Consider the following 18,022-nt stretch of genomic DNA (forward strand, 5'->3'; position numbering starts at 1 on the left):
AAGAGCAGATGGGCTTTACTCATGTAGTCTTTGAGGTTCTTGAATGCCTCAGCACATTCATCAATCCATGTACTGTACTTCTTACTTCCCTTAAGTGCTTTGAAGAAATGAGCACATCTGTCTGTGGCCTTAGAGATGAACCTAGTTAAGGCTGCCACATTACCAGTAAGGCTTTGGATGTCTTTTGAAGTTACCGGTTCCTTCATGTTGAGGATTGCTTTAATCTTTTCGGGATTAGCCTTAATGCCTCGTTGGCTTATCATGAAGCCTAAAAATTTGCCAGAGCTTACGCCGAAGACACATTTATTGGGGTTCAACCTCATTCGATACCTCTTCAGAATGGTGAAAGTTTTAGATAGGTTGGTGATGTGTTGGTCAACATGTTTGCTCTTGACTACTATATCATCAACGTAAACTTCCATGCTCTTCCCAATCTGTTCGGCAAACATTGAATTGACCAGTCTCTGATAAGTCGTTCTTGCATTGTTTAGTTCGAAAGGCATGACTTTATAGCAATATAGTCCCCTGTCAGTAGTGAAGGCTGTGTGCTCTTGGTCTAGAGGGTTCATAAGGATTTGATTGTATCCTGAGTAAGCATCCATGAAGCTCAGGAGTTCACACCCTGCTGTAGAGTCTATAAGTCTGTCTATGAAAGGAAGAGGAAAGCTATTCTTTAGGCATCCTTTGTTTGGGTCGGTGTAATCGACACACATTCTCCACAAGACCTTTTGGAGCAGGAGACTTTTCTTGGTCGGATTCTTCTTAACAAGGACAACATTTGCTACCCACGTTGGATAATTGACTTTGTGGACGAAGCCTATGCCTTTGAGTTTTTCAACTTCTACCTTCATTGCCTCGTACCGTTCAGCGTCATAGGATATTCGCTTTTGTCTCACTGGCTTGGTCTTGGGGTTAATACTTAAGCGATGACAGATGATATCGGGAGAGATGCCTGGCATGTCCTTGTATGACCAGGCGAAGACCTCAGTGTTCTCTTGCAAAAAAGAGATCAATGTCAATCGAAAGGGTGGTGACAAGGTGGTGCTAATATTCACCATGTGATTTGGATAATCTTTTGAGATATAGACCTTCTCCAACTCTTCAGCGAGTTGTGCTTGCTGGGTGAAAGAGTCATCTCGAGGATCATTAGGTTGACTGTTGCCACCGTGAAGATCCAAGTTGGCTTCGTCTCGGCTGGTCTTTATGACTTGGTCATGTATAGAAAGGGTTTCATTGGGCACAAACAGGTGATGTTGCTTGTCGAAGTGTTGTAACATGATCGTGCACTAAGTTGATCTCTTCTGATGTAACCATTGCCATAGGGGGTTGGAAATTTCATCAACAACATATATGTGGATACCATGGCCTTGAGATCATTGATGCATATGCATCCCAAGATAACACTGTATGCTGTTGGGCAATCAACCACCAGGAAGTTAGTGGTAATGGTAGCTGTGTAAGGGCCTATACCAATAGTTAAAGGTAAGTGTATTCTCCTCAAAGGTTACACGATATCACCGGAGAAGCTTATCAGAGGAGAAATCGAGCGATCGAGCAAGTGTTCAGCAAACATGATATTGACCGAAGCCCCCATGTCTACCAGGATTCGTCGTACTTCAAAGTTGGCTATGTGAGCTTCCACGATCAGTGGGTCGTTGTGAGGGTAGATGATACCTCTTTCTTCCTCAGGGTAGAAACATATTGGATCCAAGTTAGGCTTTTGATACTTGCCTCCCCGGATGTCTTCCACGTGAAACGCTTGATGGCCAGACCTTAAAGCTCGTTCACTATTTTTCATGGCCCTGTTGGAAGATTTAGATATGGGTGTGCCACCACTTATGGAATATATCACATTCACCTAGCGTTGATTACGGTTACCCCTTGAAAGGTGAATGAGGAATTGATCAATTTTTCCTTCACGTGTCAAAGCTTCAATATGATCACGAATGGTGATACACTTCTCGCTCTCATGGCCGTTATGCTCGTGGTAGCAATAAAATGTGCCCGTGTTCTTCGTGGGCTTGTAACCCGACTGCCTCGGCATTGGCTTCGGTATCAGGTGTGCTATGCTGGGGTAAATGGCCATGCATGTGGTGTTCAAAGGGGTGTATGTCTCATACCTCGGGGTAGGTCATGTCATGACATGTGCTTGGCCCACTGTGTTGACTGCCTGGGGACGGGCATTATCATGGCGATACCCTTGGTTATCACGATAGTGTCCCTTACTCTTTTTACTAAAACGATACTGGTAAGGATGGAAATATTTCCTTTTGCCCTGAGATTGATATGTCTGTTGACTTGGCGAAGTATTAAGTAAGGCAGGAGGAGACACCGTTGTCGTTTGGAATGTCGAGGTCTTCTCATTTGGTTGGATCTGACTTCCACTCCCTACTTGCTGATAAAGGGTGGTTGTGGGGGGTTTCCCTTGATATGTCCTTGCCTCGGCGGATGCATGGTTATAAGCCTGGGCCATCACCTTAGAGTAAGTCTTCCAAGTGTTGGCATTGATCATGTACTTAAAGAAACAGTCACGTAAACCTGCCGTGAAGTAGGGGTGGGTTCAAAAAAACCGAACCGAAATCGAAAAAACCCAACCGAACCGAATTCTTTTGGTTCGGTTCGGTTTTAGTGATCTAGAAACCGAACTAAACCGAACCGAACCGAATTAATTAAATTAATTTTTTTTATTTAATTATTTGTTTTGGGTATTATTTTCTAAACCCAATTTGTAAGTTAAAATGTGCTAAACCCAATGTGTTGCCAAACTTTAAGCTCAAAATATTTAAAAAAGGCCTATAAAAACTCTAAACCCTAACCTATTATTTATCCCCCATATAAGGTTCCGGAACCAAACCTCCTCCAGAAGTACCTACATCCATCTCCATAGCACTGCCTACTTCTGCCCTAGCTTTCTTTTCCAAATCTACTCTCATATAACATGTAACAGAATCCATAAACATTTATTTCGGGTAGATTACTTGGGTAATTTGTGATGGAAAAGAATCTAACACACACTAAATAAATCCACCCACGCATTATTTTTACTAATCAAGTTGTCAACATGCAATTACAAGCAAACAACCTTGATCTTTGAACAACATCATACAATTTAACTTTTCTAAGTCATTTGTATGATTTTTGTGTTGTGAGGTTGTTAGTTTGGACTTTGGAAGACTTGATTAATGATTTTAGTTCAATTTTAAATGTTTATTTTCATTGTCTTTGATTCTAGTTAGAATGCTTATGTTATGATTGTGTTGGATATGTTAAAATTTAAAATTTCAATGTTTTTCATTTTTTGAAAGAAAAAAAAACCAAAAAACCGAAACCGAACCGAAACCGAACCGAAAAAAAAATGAACCGAACCGAAATTTCGGTTTGGTTTCGGTTTTGGCAAAAAACCGAACCGATTTAAACCGAACCCACCCCTACCGTGAAGGCTTTGAGAGCAGTCTTGTCGTCTGCCTCGGCACAACGGGAATACTCATGGCTGAAGCGGCCAGCATAGATACGTAATGACTCGTCTGGCTTCTGGCGAATAGTGTACAAGTCATCCGCAGAGTGCAAGCGATTGGTCTGAAAAATATGTTGAAAAACAAACAGTTTCCTTAATTCCTCAAATGAGTCTATCATCTCAGGTGGAAGACGGCAATACCAGTTTAAAGCTCCACCAGAGAGGGTAGAGGGGAAGAGAATACATCGCTCTTCGTCGGTGTGCATCTGATATGCCTTGGTGGACTAAAAAAGGTTAAGGTGTTCAATCGGGTCCTCCTTTCCAGTATAGAGTTGTAAGCCAAGCTTCTGCTTTGTCTTTGCTTGGAGGGGGTGTCGATGATCCTCCTTGTAAGAGGGTCAGGCCTAGGTTGGTTCCAATTAGGTATCTCAGCTTGTCGTTCGGCCTTCAACTTGTTTACTTCCTTAAGAAGCTGTAGGACAAAAGGGTCCTGATTGGAGTCATGTACCACTGAAGCTTTCTTTCGTAAATCTCCATCTCCTCTTGGAAGTATGAAGGTTTGATCAAGAGCATGTGATTTTTTCCTGGACTCGTCGTACTGACTTCCAAGGTATGTCTGTCGGAATATCTCTAAGTCCCCTATACCATCGTGTTTCTCTATGACTTGTTGCCTCTTCCCCAAATTGGTAGTCGGCCTGGGATATGGGAGGGGACCAAGTCTTTCAGAGACCCTTGGGTCATTGATCTTCGAGCTTACATGGATGGGATTGTCTCGACGTTGCTTTAGGAAATCTCGACAGTCGTGAAAGACGGTTTTCGATCCTTCCACTCCTTCTGTAAGGAGGTGTCTTCCTCCACTTCTCTTGCTTCGGGTCGAAGCAGCTGGGTTGAGAGAAGTCTCATGTTGATCAATGTTCTAATGATTAGCTCGCTCCTCATCAGGGATACCCATGTCGAAGGAAGTTGACCCTCCGTATTAGGGGGCACCCAGATGATGGTTAATGTCTACAGGGGTAACGAGCTCGCGTGTTTGAGTACGCCTAGTTTCGTGGAGCGTCTCAAAGAGCTTCTCATACTGCTCCTGGAGGACCTCATTCTTCATTGCTATCTTGTTGTTCTAAGCTTCTAGCTTATCGATTTTAGTTTGAAGAGTAACCCTCTTTCTTTCCTTCTTTCGTTGCCTCGCACCAAGTGCAAGAGGGGTGTCATTCTGCGTGTTGTGGCTTCTTTCACTCCCCATGTTGGAGAGGGATGCCTGGTCAAAAGAGAGTGTACGAATGGTGGAAACCACCTTAACAAAGCTGAAGAGAGTGGGAATAAGTGTTGTTCCCATGGACGGCGCCAAATGTTGATGCACAAAATCAGTGAGGACTTTGGTACAACAGAAAGTGTTAAGTTTGTGACCTTCGCTAAATTGCTCCAGTCACTAGTATGGATAAATATGCAAATGGATAGAGACAGGGAAGCAAACACAAGATGTACGTGGTTCACCTAGATTGGCTACGTTCACGGAGTAGAGGAGTTCTCATTAATTGTGAAGGGTTTACATGAGCACATAGGTTCAAGCTCTCCTTTAGTGAGTACTAGTGAATGATTTAGTACAAATGACATTAGGAAATATTATGAGAGAATGATCTATATTTATAGAAGAAAATTTCTATTTTCATTTTGACATTGACACGTGTCGTGTTGTGATTGGCTTCTGATGTTGACACATGTCGCGCTATGATTGGCTTCTGATGTCAACGTGTGTCACGCTGTGATTGGCTTCCTGGTTGGAGGGAAACTCTTCTGTGTCCTTGACGGTATAACGTTGACCGATGTTCAGTAGTTTCGGGATTGGTCAAGTATGGTACAAACATATATAACAAAAGGGGAAAATATAAAGACAGAATGGCGATCCATTGTGTAACATCGATATTGTTCCTAACTTAACCAGATGCACGTCCAAGTAGGTGTGAAGTTTACTAGTAGTGGAGCCACTCATTTCTATGCTATATTATATTTTGTCAAATATCATATGTACATTTTCGGTTACAAGTCCTTTTACTATACATAATTACATATGGCATTTTTAGCCAAAATGGTTCATGAGATTTGCCTAACACATCACTTTGGTCCCTGAGATTGTCCACCATCCATTATTTTGGTCATTCTATTAAAAACTCAGTTAAGTGTCCTAAAGCTCTTGGCCGGAAGTTTGAGCAATTTTCAAAGCTTCGTAACTCAATCGTTTCTTAACCAAATTCGACCCATAATATATCAAAATGAAGATAGGAAAGTGTAGAACAAGATTATATCTATTTGGAAGTCCAATAGTTGCAAGAGATGGCTGGAAAATAGCCTGAAAGGTGACCGGTCAGCGGGAAAACTAAGTAAACTTTAAACGTTCATAACTTATTCAATACTTAACGAAATTGAGTGATTCAACAATGAAAATTATACTTTTCGCCAAGACGAAGATAATGGTACCTTTATTGACAGCTAACTTGCTGTGATTTGGCCAGAAAACGGTTCAAAAATGGCTAACTCGATGACCAAGACAGCCACTTTCGAGCCATTTTTCGGCCAAACCATGGCAAGTTATGATGTGAAAATTAACTTAAAACAACAACAAACAATAAAAAAGACTCAATTCTAGACCTAACAAGTGATTTAGATGAAAATAAAACTTAACTTGACTCAAAAGACTAAAAGAAAACAGATTATGACTCAACTAACAAGACTTAATGAATGGGGGATTGTTTTTTACGAAATTAAAACTAAAACAAAGAACTTGCAGAAACAAAGCAAATTAAAAACGAAATTGAGTGAATTGAATGGTGAAAAGCTAGCTAGAGGATTCTTCTCCACACATGAAACATATGCAACATAAACTGATTTCCAGTATTGTTTCTTTAAACCATGAACGACAATGCCCCAAATTAATTGTGAAAAGCACAAATTAACTTTCAGATTTTCCTAAGTTCATTGAATTGGATGGAATACGCATCGGCAACCAAATTATTCTTCTCAAGTTCCCTATATGAACAACATGATAGAGATACAATCAAAGATCATTAAGTTCTATGAAAATCATAAGCATTGACATGACATTCGTAACTATGAACTGCATGATACTCCTGCCATGGATTTACCTAACACGATTGTGACTAGCAACCTCCACTACTTGTAAATATAAGTTCATAACAATTAGGTGAAACTCCCTTATATTTTAGCATCAGATTCATGCATGCAAATTAAGTGTGCACCCTCAATCAACATACACAAATAAGTTCTCAATCAATCAGATAAGTAAACCACCTTCATGTTTTACGAAACAAAAACTTAAGGTAATCAATTCATATCAAACATAAGTTCATGGCTTCGAATTCACCTCTATCTATAAGAAAATTAGTTACACATGTTCATAACAATTGAAAAGCAATCTGAAATAAACATGGAAACAAAACAAGGGAAGAAAGAACTTTAGAAACTCCAAATGATGCAGGTAGGCTTGCTACACACTCCTCCTTCTCCAATGGAAGCCACGGCAAGGTCTTGTCTTCTTTTTTCTGTGGCAAAATATGGATTTCTGAATGGGTGGTGGTGTAGAACGAATTATGGTGTGGTGGCTGGAATTTTTGCGGCTGAAAAGGGTGTAGAATTATATGGGGGGGTGGTGGTGCGAAATTATGGTTGAAAACACATTTATAGCCTAGGGTTTTGACAAATTCTAATGGGAAAAGGCTTAGGATTTCGGCAAAGGCTTGGGCCTCAATCCAAGGGGGAAAAGAACTAGGGTTTGTGCAGATTTTAGGGTTTCTAGAAGGATTTGGGGCGCCACTTTTGTAGTGCTTCTAGAAAGAGTGCGTTGTGGCTAATTTCTGACTTTCTATAAGGGTTTTAGGCGCCACCTTTCTAGGGCTTCTAGAAAGGATGGTGCAGCATGTGTTTAAGTGAAGGTATAGGACTTCTATAAGGGATTTAGGTTCCCTTGCAGCTGATTATTCATCTTCCAAGTCTTGAATTGATTTCTCCATCTCTTTAGCACGTTCCTTGCTTCACTTGATCTTCAAAAACGTCCATTCCTTGTGCTCCACATGCATGCAATCCAATCCAGCCCAAAATTGCTCTAAAATGCTTCAAAATGCAATTTTTTTGCCAACTTTGCCAATTAGACCTACAAACACACGAAAATAACTTAAATCACTATAATAAACACAAACTAACTATGAAAATGCAAGAAAACAAGTTAACTAAGTCGCATAAATATGCTCCTATCAAGTTAGCCATTAATAAAGGTACCATTCTCTTTGTCTCGTCGAGAAGTATAATTTTTGTTGTTGAAACACTCGATTTCGTTGAGTATTCAAGAAGTTATGAACGTTTAAAGTTTACCCAGTTTCCAGTGAGTTTTCCTGTTTTCCCGCGGACCAGTCACATTTCAGGCTATTTTTCGGCCATCTTCGGCAACCATTGGGCTTCCAAATAGGTATAATCTTGTTCTGCACTTTCCTATCTTCATTTTGATATATTATGGGTCGAATTTGGTTAAGAAACGATTGAGTTACGATGCGTTGAAAATTGCCCAAACTTCCGGCCAAGAGTTCCGAGACACTTAACGGAATTTTTAATGGAATGACCAAAATAATGGATGGTGGACAATTTCAGGGACCATTTCTATTGATTTTCAATCTCATGGACCAAATTGATGTGTTATGCAAATCTCAGGGACCATTTTGGATAAAAAGTCTTATATATGCTTTGCATTTTTGGTAGTTCAAATTGATCCACTATTTTCCCTTCGATCTTTCAGTGACATCCAATCATGCACTGATGTAGTTTAGAATTGGTATTTTCGGGTCCGAAATATTGTTTCAGTAGTTGGTGGCAAAGCTATGAGTGCCCGAAATACAATGTTGTAATACAGAACTCGAAGCCAGTGAGCTCCCAAAAGGCCTCGTGCTAGGTAGATGAGAATATAAATATAAGACTTACAGGATCCACTCCCCTGAACGATGTGAGATCTTACAATTGTGGTTGGTGTAATTACAAATTTTATTGGATGTTCCCGTAGGGACATTTAGTTAAGTGTTTTAAAACGAATTTTCTCTATACATATTGTAAAATGTGGAAGAGATGATTAAGATATTTGCTTCTTGTAGAAGCATTTAAAGTACTTTTTCAGGATTCACTTGAATTTTTACTAAAGATTAGCTTCAAAAATATTTTCACCAAAAACACTTTCAATTATTTTAAAAGCACTTACAAACAAGCAAAAAATGATTAAACAACAAGCAGTGTAAGGGGATACAAGTCAGAAGACGCTGCAACAATGGTTATGATTAGATATGAATACATGTGCTAAAACAGTTGTGTGTTTGTCATTTCCGTTACCACAAAGGAGTATTATATCCCAAAATCAAGAATATTGCATGTTTCTTGGTAACTATTTCCTAATCCTACCAGGATAGGAACTCCATATTAGAAAAGTACCGCAGCAAATTATGATGTAAAATTTGTGAACTATTGATAGCAACGAAGCCTCTTAGGATAAAACTCTACACTTGAATGTTCAATGAATTCATTGAGCCTTATCTCACCCAATTAAGTTCAGAATAATATTATGTTGAAATTGTATAGCTACCAATAGAATTCACAAATAATGTTCCTATGATAGCATAAAATTTGCAGTAAGTAAACAAATGCTCATGCTATGGAAAATAATTCAGTCGAGCAGTAAAATTTCCTTTGTATTACCGAAGTTTTCTAAAAAAAACGAAAAAAGAATAAAATAATTAATGAAACTTTCTAATTGCCAACCCAAATTTCATAAATTTACCCTAACAAATTCATCGAACGAGGATTCATAAGGCTTTCTTTTGCAATGTTTGAACAAATCTTCAACAAAAAAATCAACAGAAAGTGGAAAGATCGAGAAAAAAAAAACTGTGGTTGAAAAATGAACAAACCACTATTAAATTACACGCCACGTATCAGATAGTAATTAACAAGGAATCTTAGATGTGAACCACTTCATGATCGAAAAGGGAAGCTTGATCAACGCCAGAGCAAACTCAACTATGATCGTCACGCACAAGCAGCACGGACATATGCAAGTCAACGCCAACCCGACTATCCAGATGACGACGCCGATGACGGAGAGGATGAGAGCGACGAAGGCGAAGGGCAGGCCGAGGAGAAACCCTAGCGGCCTGCATTCACAATCGTCTCCGCAGCAGCAGCTCATCGCTTGTTTTTTGGTGTTCTTGCCTCTCTTCTACTTCTTTATACTTTGTAGGTTGCGGAAGACGATAACCATGGAAGGCAACTTCGTTTGGTTTGTTGTCAATTGTAGGAAACGATATGACTACGGAATAGGTATAGTTTGGGGGTATATATAGTCAAACAAGGACTTGTATTCTATTGCCGGCTTTCCTCTGAACCACAAAGAATTCCTATATATTTTATGCTAAAGAGATACAAAACTTTGTAAATTAAATGACATGAAAGTTGATCATGATTGGATTATTATTTAGACATTGATAAACGTGTTCATTCCTATTGATGACACATCATTTAATTTATCAATTTGTCTACAAATTTAGTCTCTCTAGCATTACCCTTTTCTCGTGCGCAGCCCATCCTGGTTGTTCATGTTTGTAGAATTCACAATAGCAACGGTTAAGATCAGCTGCTCCACACAATTTATTTATCCTCTATGTGGTTTTTTATTTCATTTTGATAATTACGATAAGGGCATATTTTTGTAAACATATAAAACTCAAGAACTAATAGCGTGTTTACATACCGGGGAAGGATATGGCGGAATGGGAATCATTTCCCATTCCTGATTATTCATCTGTTTACCAACTTAAGCGGAATGAACAGTTTTGCGGGTCCCACCTAAAATCAGGAATTCAATTACTGATATTGTCGGAATTGGATTACCTAGAAGGAGGTAGTATTTAGAAGGAGGTAGTATTTGGATTCCGGGGAGAAGGCTACATCCGGAATCAAATTTTCCTTCCCAAAATGCCCTGCCCCTTCAGTACTCCTCTCCATCTTCTCGTTGTCCTCCGCCATCCTCTCCAGCAGCTCTCTGCTCATCCGCCACCTCCTCTCGCTCCACCACCTCAAAATCCTCCACATGCTCCTCCATAGGATTCGGCACAACAAAATCAACCCAAAAATGGCAAGCATACCCAAAGCAAAACTCAAATATTCAGAAAATCCAAACCCAGTTGCCACTATTGATAATAACAGAAAATTCAGCAACAAAAGGAAACGGAAGTGACGGAGAAGAAAGCGGTACCAGAGAGGTCGAGGGAGAGGAGCGGGTTCAGGTGAGAGAGACCTGAGAAAGACCCGAATTGGCGCTCGGGTTTGTGGAGTCCCACACTGAGGCACAGGCTTAGACGCCCCTACATCGCCGAAGAAGAAGCGGCAGGAACGGCGAAAAAAAAGAAAAAAACTCTGCCGGGATGAGGATACGAGCCGTGGGTTCTAGAATGCCAATTTGGATGGGTTAGCAGATAAGCACAAGAATCCCATTAAAAAATCCAAAAATAAAAGCATAAAAGTTTTACTAAAAAATATAAAATAATAATTGTTCTCTCTTCTAAAACAAAAAATGAAAGAATAAAAGATTTACTAAAAATAATTAACATATAAAATACATTAATTAAACTAGGGGTATTTTGGTAATCATAATAGTTTTTATTCCGATTCATGTGAATTAGTAAACAGTTTATATAGATCAATGTTATTCTTATTCCGATTCCAGACAGTTTTAGTAAACAACTTCAAAAGAAATCTGATTCTGATTCCACATCAATTCAATTCCACCTCAATTCAATTCCCCCTCAATTCAATTCCCCTCAATCTGATTACGGATTAGTAAACACGCCATAAAACGATTTTCATTCTTATTTATTGGAATTAAACGTGCAATATATTTATCCAAATAAGAAAAATACAAACTTATATTCATAGAGCAGAACACACTGATTTATTTACTTTGACCAAACTTAGCAAAATAAACAAATAGTTGGAAATTAAAAAATAAAAAAATCTTCGAACATGAGAATCGAATCCAGATCCTCTTTGTGAGAATCTCGAGAATCCGTGAATTGTGTCCGTTCATCGTACATTGTGCGATCAGAAATTATTAAAAAAAATTAATTAAAATTGAACAAAAACAATACCTGATAAAAACTGACCGCATGATATATGATGAATGGAGACAATTCACAGATCTCCAGAATTTTCACAAAGAGGATCCGGAAGAGTATCCTGTTGGATGAGAACCAACCAATAACACACTCCCAGGCCGTTCTCCCACTTTTCTTGACCAACGAAGAACGAACCTCCTTTTCCGACTCCAACCTCCGCATGGACTTGCATTTAATATGCAAATATAATGATTCAAGGAGTCCAATAGCTGTTATAACTCTATTATTTTTTGGCTGTATTCAATAATTTTTTTTAATTAGAGGAAGGAAAACTCGAGGCTTCAGATGAAAAGATAAATGACAAATTGAGCTATAAGTTCTGTGCACATGAATTCCATAGCTGTTGGACTTGTATTTGACTAGTAGAAGCCCATTAAAATTGACATTTTGATGGTGAAAGAAGTTGTGATTGTCACATTGTCTATTGAGTAATGCTAGGTAACCAATTTTTTAGATCAAATTTTCAAATTATATGATTTATCACCAATAAACATTAAACAATATGCACGTTAATCAACAGTTGATGTGATTTTCAAAATATAGTCGAAATAAATGGTCTCCCTGACCTTACCCTTTGCGTTTCAATGTAAAATTACAATTAGGTAACTATTTAATTTGTGATCAGCAAATCATACTGTGGTTTAGCTTTGAGAGTGAACAAACTTGAATTACTGACTGCTAAAGTATAACTTAACAATAGACTGCAATCCGATTCTTGATGCACACGAATAAGTATCCCCTTTCCACAGAAGATTACCTCTGGACATGGTTATGGCTTGTCAAATTGAGCAACATTCTATTCTCCCCGAAAGCCTGAGCAGTCCCGCTGCACGATCTCAATGAGACACCGGCTGAGTTAGCACCCGTTAATTTGTTTGTCAGGTTCAAAACTGAGCTAGGAGGCTTTTCCTCAGGCTCCATACAGCTTCAACATCGTGTGCCCTTTAGTCTTTGCAGTGAACTTGTCCTCAACCATACGAAAGCTCATTAACCACTATCAGTACCAATTCAACTGCAGGTGGTGTCTTTAGATATCCCGCTTAACTTCATTTTCTCTCTAAGCTCAATTACACTTTCCCATTTCCCAGCGGCTGCCCAAGTATTAGAGAATGCAACATATGCCCCTGGCCGGCCATCAGGATTCAATTTAAAAAGTTCCTTGGCAGCTATATTTGCCATATCAACATCACCATGTAGTGTGCTTGAACTTAGAAGAGCAGCCCAAACATCGGAGTTGGGCTTCTCAGGCATCTCCATTGCAAACTCGCACGCTTGACACAAACTTCCTGCACGTCCCAAGAGATCAACCATGCAAGCATAATGCTCCATCCTTGGTTTTAATGAGTAGTCCCTATCCATGCTTTCAAAGATCTCCATGCCTTTGTCTACTAGCCCAGCGTGTCTGCAAGCTGAGAGAGCACTGAGGAATGTTACAAAATTGGGTTCAATTTGGTGTTTTCTTTGCATCATACGAAAGAGCTCAAGTGCTTTGTCAGGATATCCGTTCTTTCCCATAACCATCGATCATTGAAATCCATGAAAACACATTTTTTTCGGGCATGTGGTAAAAAACTCTCCGAGCATCCTCAACTCTTCCGCATTTTGAGTACATGTCAATAAGAGCACTGCCCATCTTTATATCCAAAAACAATCCAGCCTTCATAAGATGACTTTGGAATTGTTGGCCAACTTCAAACGATGCCAACACTGAGCAAGCTCCAATAACACTAGCAAATGTAGAGAGATTAGGTAGGAAATTCAACCGTTGCATGTCAATATAAACCTCAAGTGATCTCCTCACATATTCAACCGATTTGCTGTAACCTTCAATCATTGCGTTAAATACCACCACATCTTTTGCAACCGTTTTCCTAAATATATCTTCAACATCTTCCACAGAGCCCCGATTCATGTATCCAGAAATCATGGACGTCGAACATATCACATTCTTTTCCAACGTCATATCAAACACAGTCCTCGCATACTGGACCTTCCCATTCTTAACGTAAGAGTCTACAAGCGCAGTATAAAGTACATCATCAGGATCAACGTCTTTTCTAATCATCTGGCCATGAACTACTCGTCCTAAACTACACGGCAATGCAACAGTACCAGCACAAGTAGAGGCTCTCAAAACGTATACCCATCAGGCTTTTCACCAGATAAAACCAGTCTCCGAACCAAACTAAGCGATTCTTCTACCTTCGCACGTTTGAGGTAACCACCAATCAAGTAATTATAAGCGGAAAGAGTTTGTGCAGGCAATTCATCAAACACTTTGCGTGCATAAGCCAATGAACCGCATTTGAGGTGGAGGATAAGGAGTTTGATGGAAATATTGACATTGGGTCGGAACCCAGATTTGAGAATATGGGTATGGATCTTTTGGCCATGGGAAGGGTTATCTGAGTTGATGAAGTGTTGCAGAGCAGATGATAGAGTGGTGGCAATTGACCGAGAGACGGAGCCTTGTGGTGGCGGGAGAACTTGATTTGGTGGGGGAGGCATTTTCTGGTAAACCGACGGTCTGATTGTGAGTAGTATTCCCCTTTTCATTTACACCGTTGGATCTGATATCAGGTGTTCATGGAACACTGAGTAGGATATTCTCGCCATGTCGATCTTGTTATGTAATTTTTGGGCCAAAAGTTATGGCCAATAGGCCCATCAACTTCAAAGGGTGCATGTCATTTATGAGAAATACTGGGCTCCTTAAGAATAGATGACCAACTTTTCTTTAAATATTTCATGGTTTATTTACAAAATTTTGTGTTTATGATCAATACAGTTCATATTATAAATTACTATGTAAATATTATCTCTGTATAAAATCAATTAAAACTAAGATCATTTAATCATTGAACTATTTAAACAGATTGACGGATTCGGTAAAAGTATTATGAATTGTCTATTTATTTGCTACAATTCAGTAACTAAACAATCTTGGTTTTAATTGATTTTTTGTAGAGATGATCTTTACAAAGTAAATTATAATATAAATAGTTCCCATCATAAACAAGATATTGTGTATATAGGCCACAAAGTGTTTTGAGGAGAAACTCCTCCTTAACCTTAAGGAGCCAAACTTTTCTCTTTCTCAAATATGAAAAAGAAAAGTTGTTTATACAAATATAATCTCCTCTTGTTCAGGCGTATGTGGATTTAAGAGTAAATTTGATATAAGTTTAATTTCATAAAATAGAAAAACTGAACTAAATCCAATAACTCCTCAAATTTTTTGACCTGAATCAAAGTACCCCTTAAAATACCAAAAACAATTAACACAATTTTTTTTTATGAAGCGGTTACAATGTTAAAGGGGATGGCTTTAGTGTGAATTCTATCGTGGTTGATAACGGGTTATAAATGCCCCACTCCTGGCACTAATATTTCGTCTGGCCAGCAATCATTGACCCATGCTTCGAGTCCGCCTCTTTTCGAGAATTCATGTAAGACTTTTCGTTGACATTCTTCAGAGTGAAACACTATTTTGGCAACGTTTTGGGCATCGCTCCTATTTATACCACTTATTGTTTAGTTTTCGACTTAAATATTCTATTAAAAATACATTTTGGGCTCCATATATGGTAATATAAATTCCATGTGCCTTATAAAGTTTTCTTTAATGCTTGAGAAAAATATTTCGTGAAAATAAAAATTTGGATTTTTTCCCAAAAAAAATGCGTGTGTTAACTCTCACGATTTTTAGTCGAGTTTACAATTTTGTACAAAGTTCATCATAATTACCCATTTGCTTTCACCTCCGCCTCACCATGAGATTTTTAGAATTCATGTAAGATGGAAGTGACAACTTTAGTGTGAATTATATCGTGGTTGACACCAGCTTATTAATGCCCCAATCTCCGCACCAATGCTTCGTCCTACCAACCATGGTTGACCCGTGCACCGAGCCTGCCTCGCATTCCATGCATTGACCCTCCTCGTTTTGCATGCAATTTTTTCATGCATGGAGCCCGTCTCTTTTTGCGTGAACAAGTCTGCCTCGTTTATGTGCCACCTCACCTCATTTTGCATGCGTGAAGCCCACCTTGTTTTGCATGCGCAGACTCAGCCTCATTTCTCATGCTAGAAGCCCACCTCGTTTCTATGAGCGGACTCAACCTCGTTTTGCATGCACATAGCCCACCAAATATCCGCTTTGGTGGCTACTCTGCCTCTTTCTACTTCGGTACTAGACAAATAAATAGAAGTGTGCCAAAAAAAAAAAAGTGCTAAATTCATTTTTATAAAATGTATCTAGGTATAATTTGTTCTTGATGATTCTATTACTTCTTCTTCTTTTTTTCTTTTTTTTTCTATGTTCTTTTTTTAAACAACTTTAGGAGTGCGGGAGTCCAAACATATAATGCTGACCCAATGGCCCCATATTCAAAAGAATTAGCATATTATGGAGTGGTCTAAGAGTTCTTGGCCATCACTTCTTCCAACCCAGTTTTTAGGTGCAAAATCTATAAATCGACTCCTATCAAAACCTTGTTTCACCATGCGAGTTCTACAATCGAGTCATTGAGCACTACTAGAGGACTGAAACCACCTCAAAGGGAAGGAAATGGCTACCACTAAGTCAGTGCCGATAGAGATGAACCAATATTGATGTTGGGTACGTTAGCAACTTAGCATGGTGGAGTATTAATATTCAATTGCTCACATCTAAATAATTAGCATAAATTTGAGGTAGCGTTTGGAGACCCTTCTTTTACAAGTAAGTTTTTGAGAAAAAATCTACTCATGATCTCAAAAATCGAATACATATTCTTAATCAACTGAGTCACAAACATGTTATCATAATTTTATAGCTTTAACGTCACTGGTGTGGCTACTTTGGCGCAACCCCACTTGCAAGTTGCAACTGTCATTTTAAGAAGAAAAGTGACTACGCATGAGGAACTTTTCTTCATTGTGGGGATAGGGAAAACAACTTCCATTTTGATTCTAGATCATTCACACACAAACCCTTATTGAGTGGATTGGTTGGATTTCAAGAACCTTTTGCTTTCCCACATTTAAAAAAGAGTAATGTTAAGTAAATCAATTTTTCAGACCAAATTTAAGAGAGATTTTTTAGTATGATTGGTACACGAGATGATACACCACATGTTACTATACAAATGATGGGATTTGTGTGTCAAAAAGTTAATAACTTAAAAAATAAAAAATTTCACCACTTACATAAAAACACGTGGTGTACCACTCGTGTTCCCGTTACAATTAAAAATTTCTCTAAATTTACAAATCATGTGAACTTTCACCAATAAAAAATCAGCACTTTAATCAACACGTAAGTAATAATCAAATTATCAACAATCACGTCATATATTTTTATAAAATTTAATCTAAATAATTTATCTCCTTAACATTACCCTTTATATTACGTTACATTACAAAGCTACGTAAATTACAAACCAATTGGCCGGTTTTGCTTTACTCAAACTTTTGGGATTGCACTAACCAATAATTATAGCTCTGCTGATCATTGATATTAAACAAGTGGGGCTGTTGTGGACTTTCTTTCATAAAACCTAACAAATGAAAACGAGATCCACGAATCGACATTGGAGTAAAATATCATATTCAAACAAAGCTATCACTCTTGAGTCCCACTTGTGCGCCACAAACTTGCATGTATTTGTTGATATTTCAACTCTACATATGTCGATAATTGTTGATATGCAATATTCATTTACTTAGCAATGCATTACGACCATTCATTTATGCTTACATACACTTGAGTAATAGAGATGTGATGCCATAATTACAGTGGCTTTGTGGGCGTGCAAATTAGTAAATCCTAAAACTAGACAAAAAGGCATTCGTTAATCATGCTACTGAATCATTGATATGTGCATGTTAATAGAATGATGGGAAAGGCATATAAGAGGAAAGGAAACTTTAGAATCTTGCAAAAAGGCCGTTGATCTCCACACGTTCAACAGATGGTTAAACACTTTTTTCAATTGGAAATGATGAATATTAACACAGATTATTTTAACATCAAATTTAATCGTTCTTTCAATTAGTAATCATACTTTCAAGGTGTGCAGAGCTTCATCACCTGTTATTAAATTCTTATACACCTTTTGTGTAAAAAGACAGTGCCAATTCTAAATATTAAATCCATTTTGATTTATCTGCATGTATCTACTGTGATTCATGCATATGATAATTTTCTTTTTGCAGATTGTATTTCCAATCCCTGGCTTCTAAACCCTAGTATGGCTTTACGCAGTGTGTCGGTAGGTTTACTAAAATAGGTCAAGAGAGTTAATCTTGCCTCTGCAGATGCCTCAATAGACAAATACATATTGAACTTGACGATGGCATAACCATATCG

General features: G+C 38.4%; 1 protein-coding gene and 1 pseudogene across 2 annotated transcripts; both read right to left on the reverse strand.

The window, feature by feature from the left end:
* Positions 1-9,244: 9,244 nt before the first annotated feature.
* Positions 9,245-11,056, reverse strand: LOC126624491 (signaling peptide TAXIMIN 1-like). 2 transcript variants are annotated; one of them, XM_050293556.1, is made up of 2 exons: positions 10,752-11,056; positions 9,245-10,589 (listed from the first exon to the last, which is right to left on the reverse strand). In XM_050293556.1, the coding sequence occupies exon 2, from the start codon at positions 9,684-9,686 to the stop codon at positions 9,444-9,446; it is 243 nt and encodes an 80-aa protein (XP_050149513.1). In that variant the 5' UTR covers positions 9,687-10,589; positions 10,752-11,056; the 3' UTR covers positions 9,245-9,443. The 2 variants fall into 2 exon arrangements, with proteins under 2 accessions (XP_050149513.1, XP_050149512.1); XM_050293555.1 differs by having other exon boundaries at positions 9,245-10,592.
* Positions 11,057-12,196: 1,140 nt separating this feature from the next.
* LOC126624483 (pentatricopeptide repeat-containing protein At1g28690, mitochondrial-like) lies at positions 12,197-14,263 on the reverse strand (annotated as a pseudogene).
* Between the last annotated feature and the right edge of the window lie 3,759 nt (positions 14,264-18,022).

Source organism: Malus sylvestris, chromosome 5 (assembly GCF_916048215.2).
Source record: "Malus sylvestris chromosome 5, drMalSylv7.2, whole genome shotgun sequence".
In the NCBI taxonomy this organism is placed as follows: Eukaryota; Viridiplantae; Streptophyta; class Magnoliopsida; order Rosales; family Rosaceae; genus Malus; species Malus sylvestris.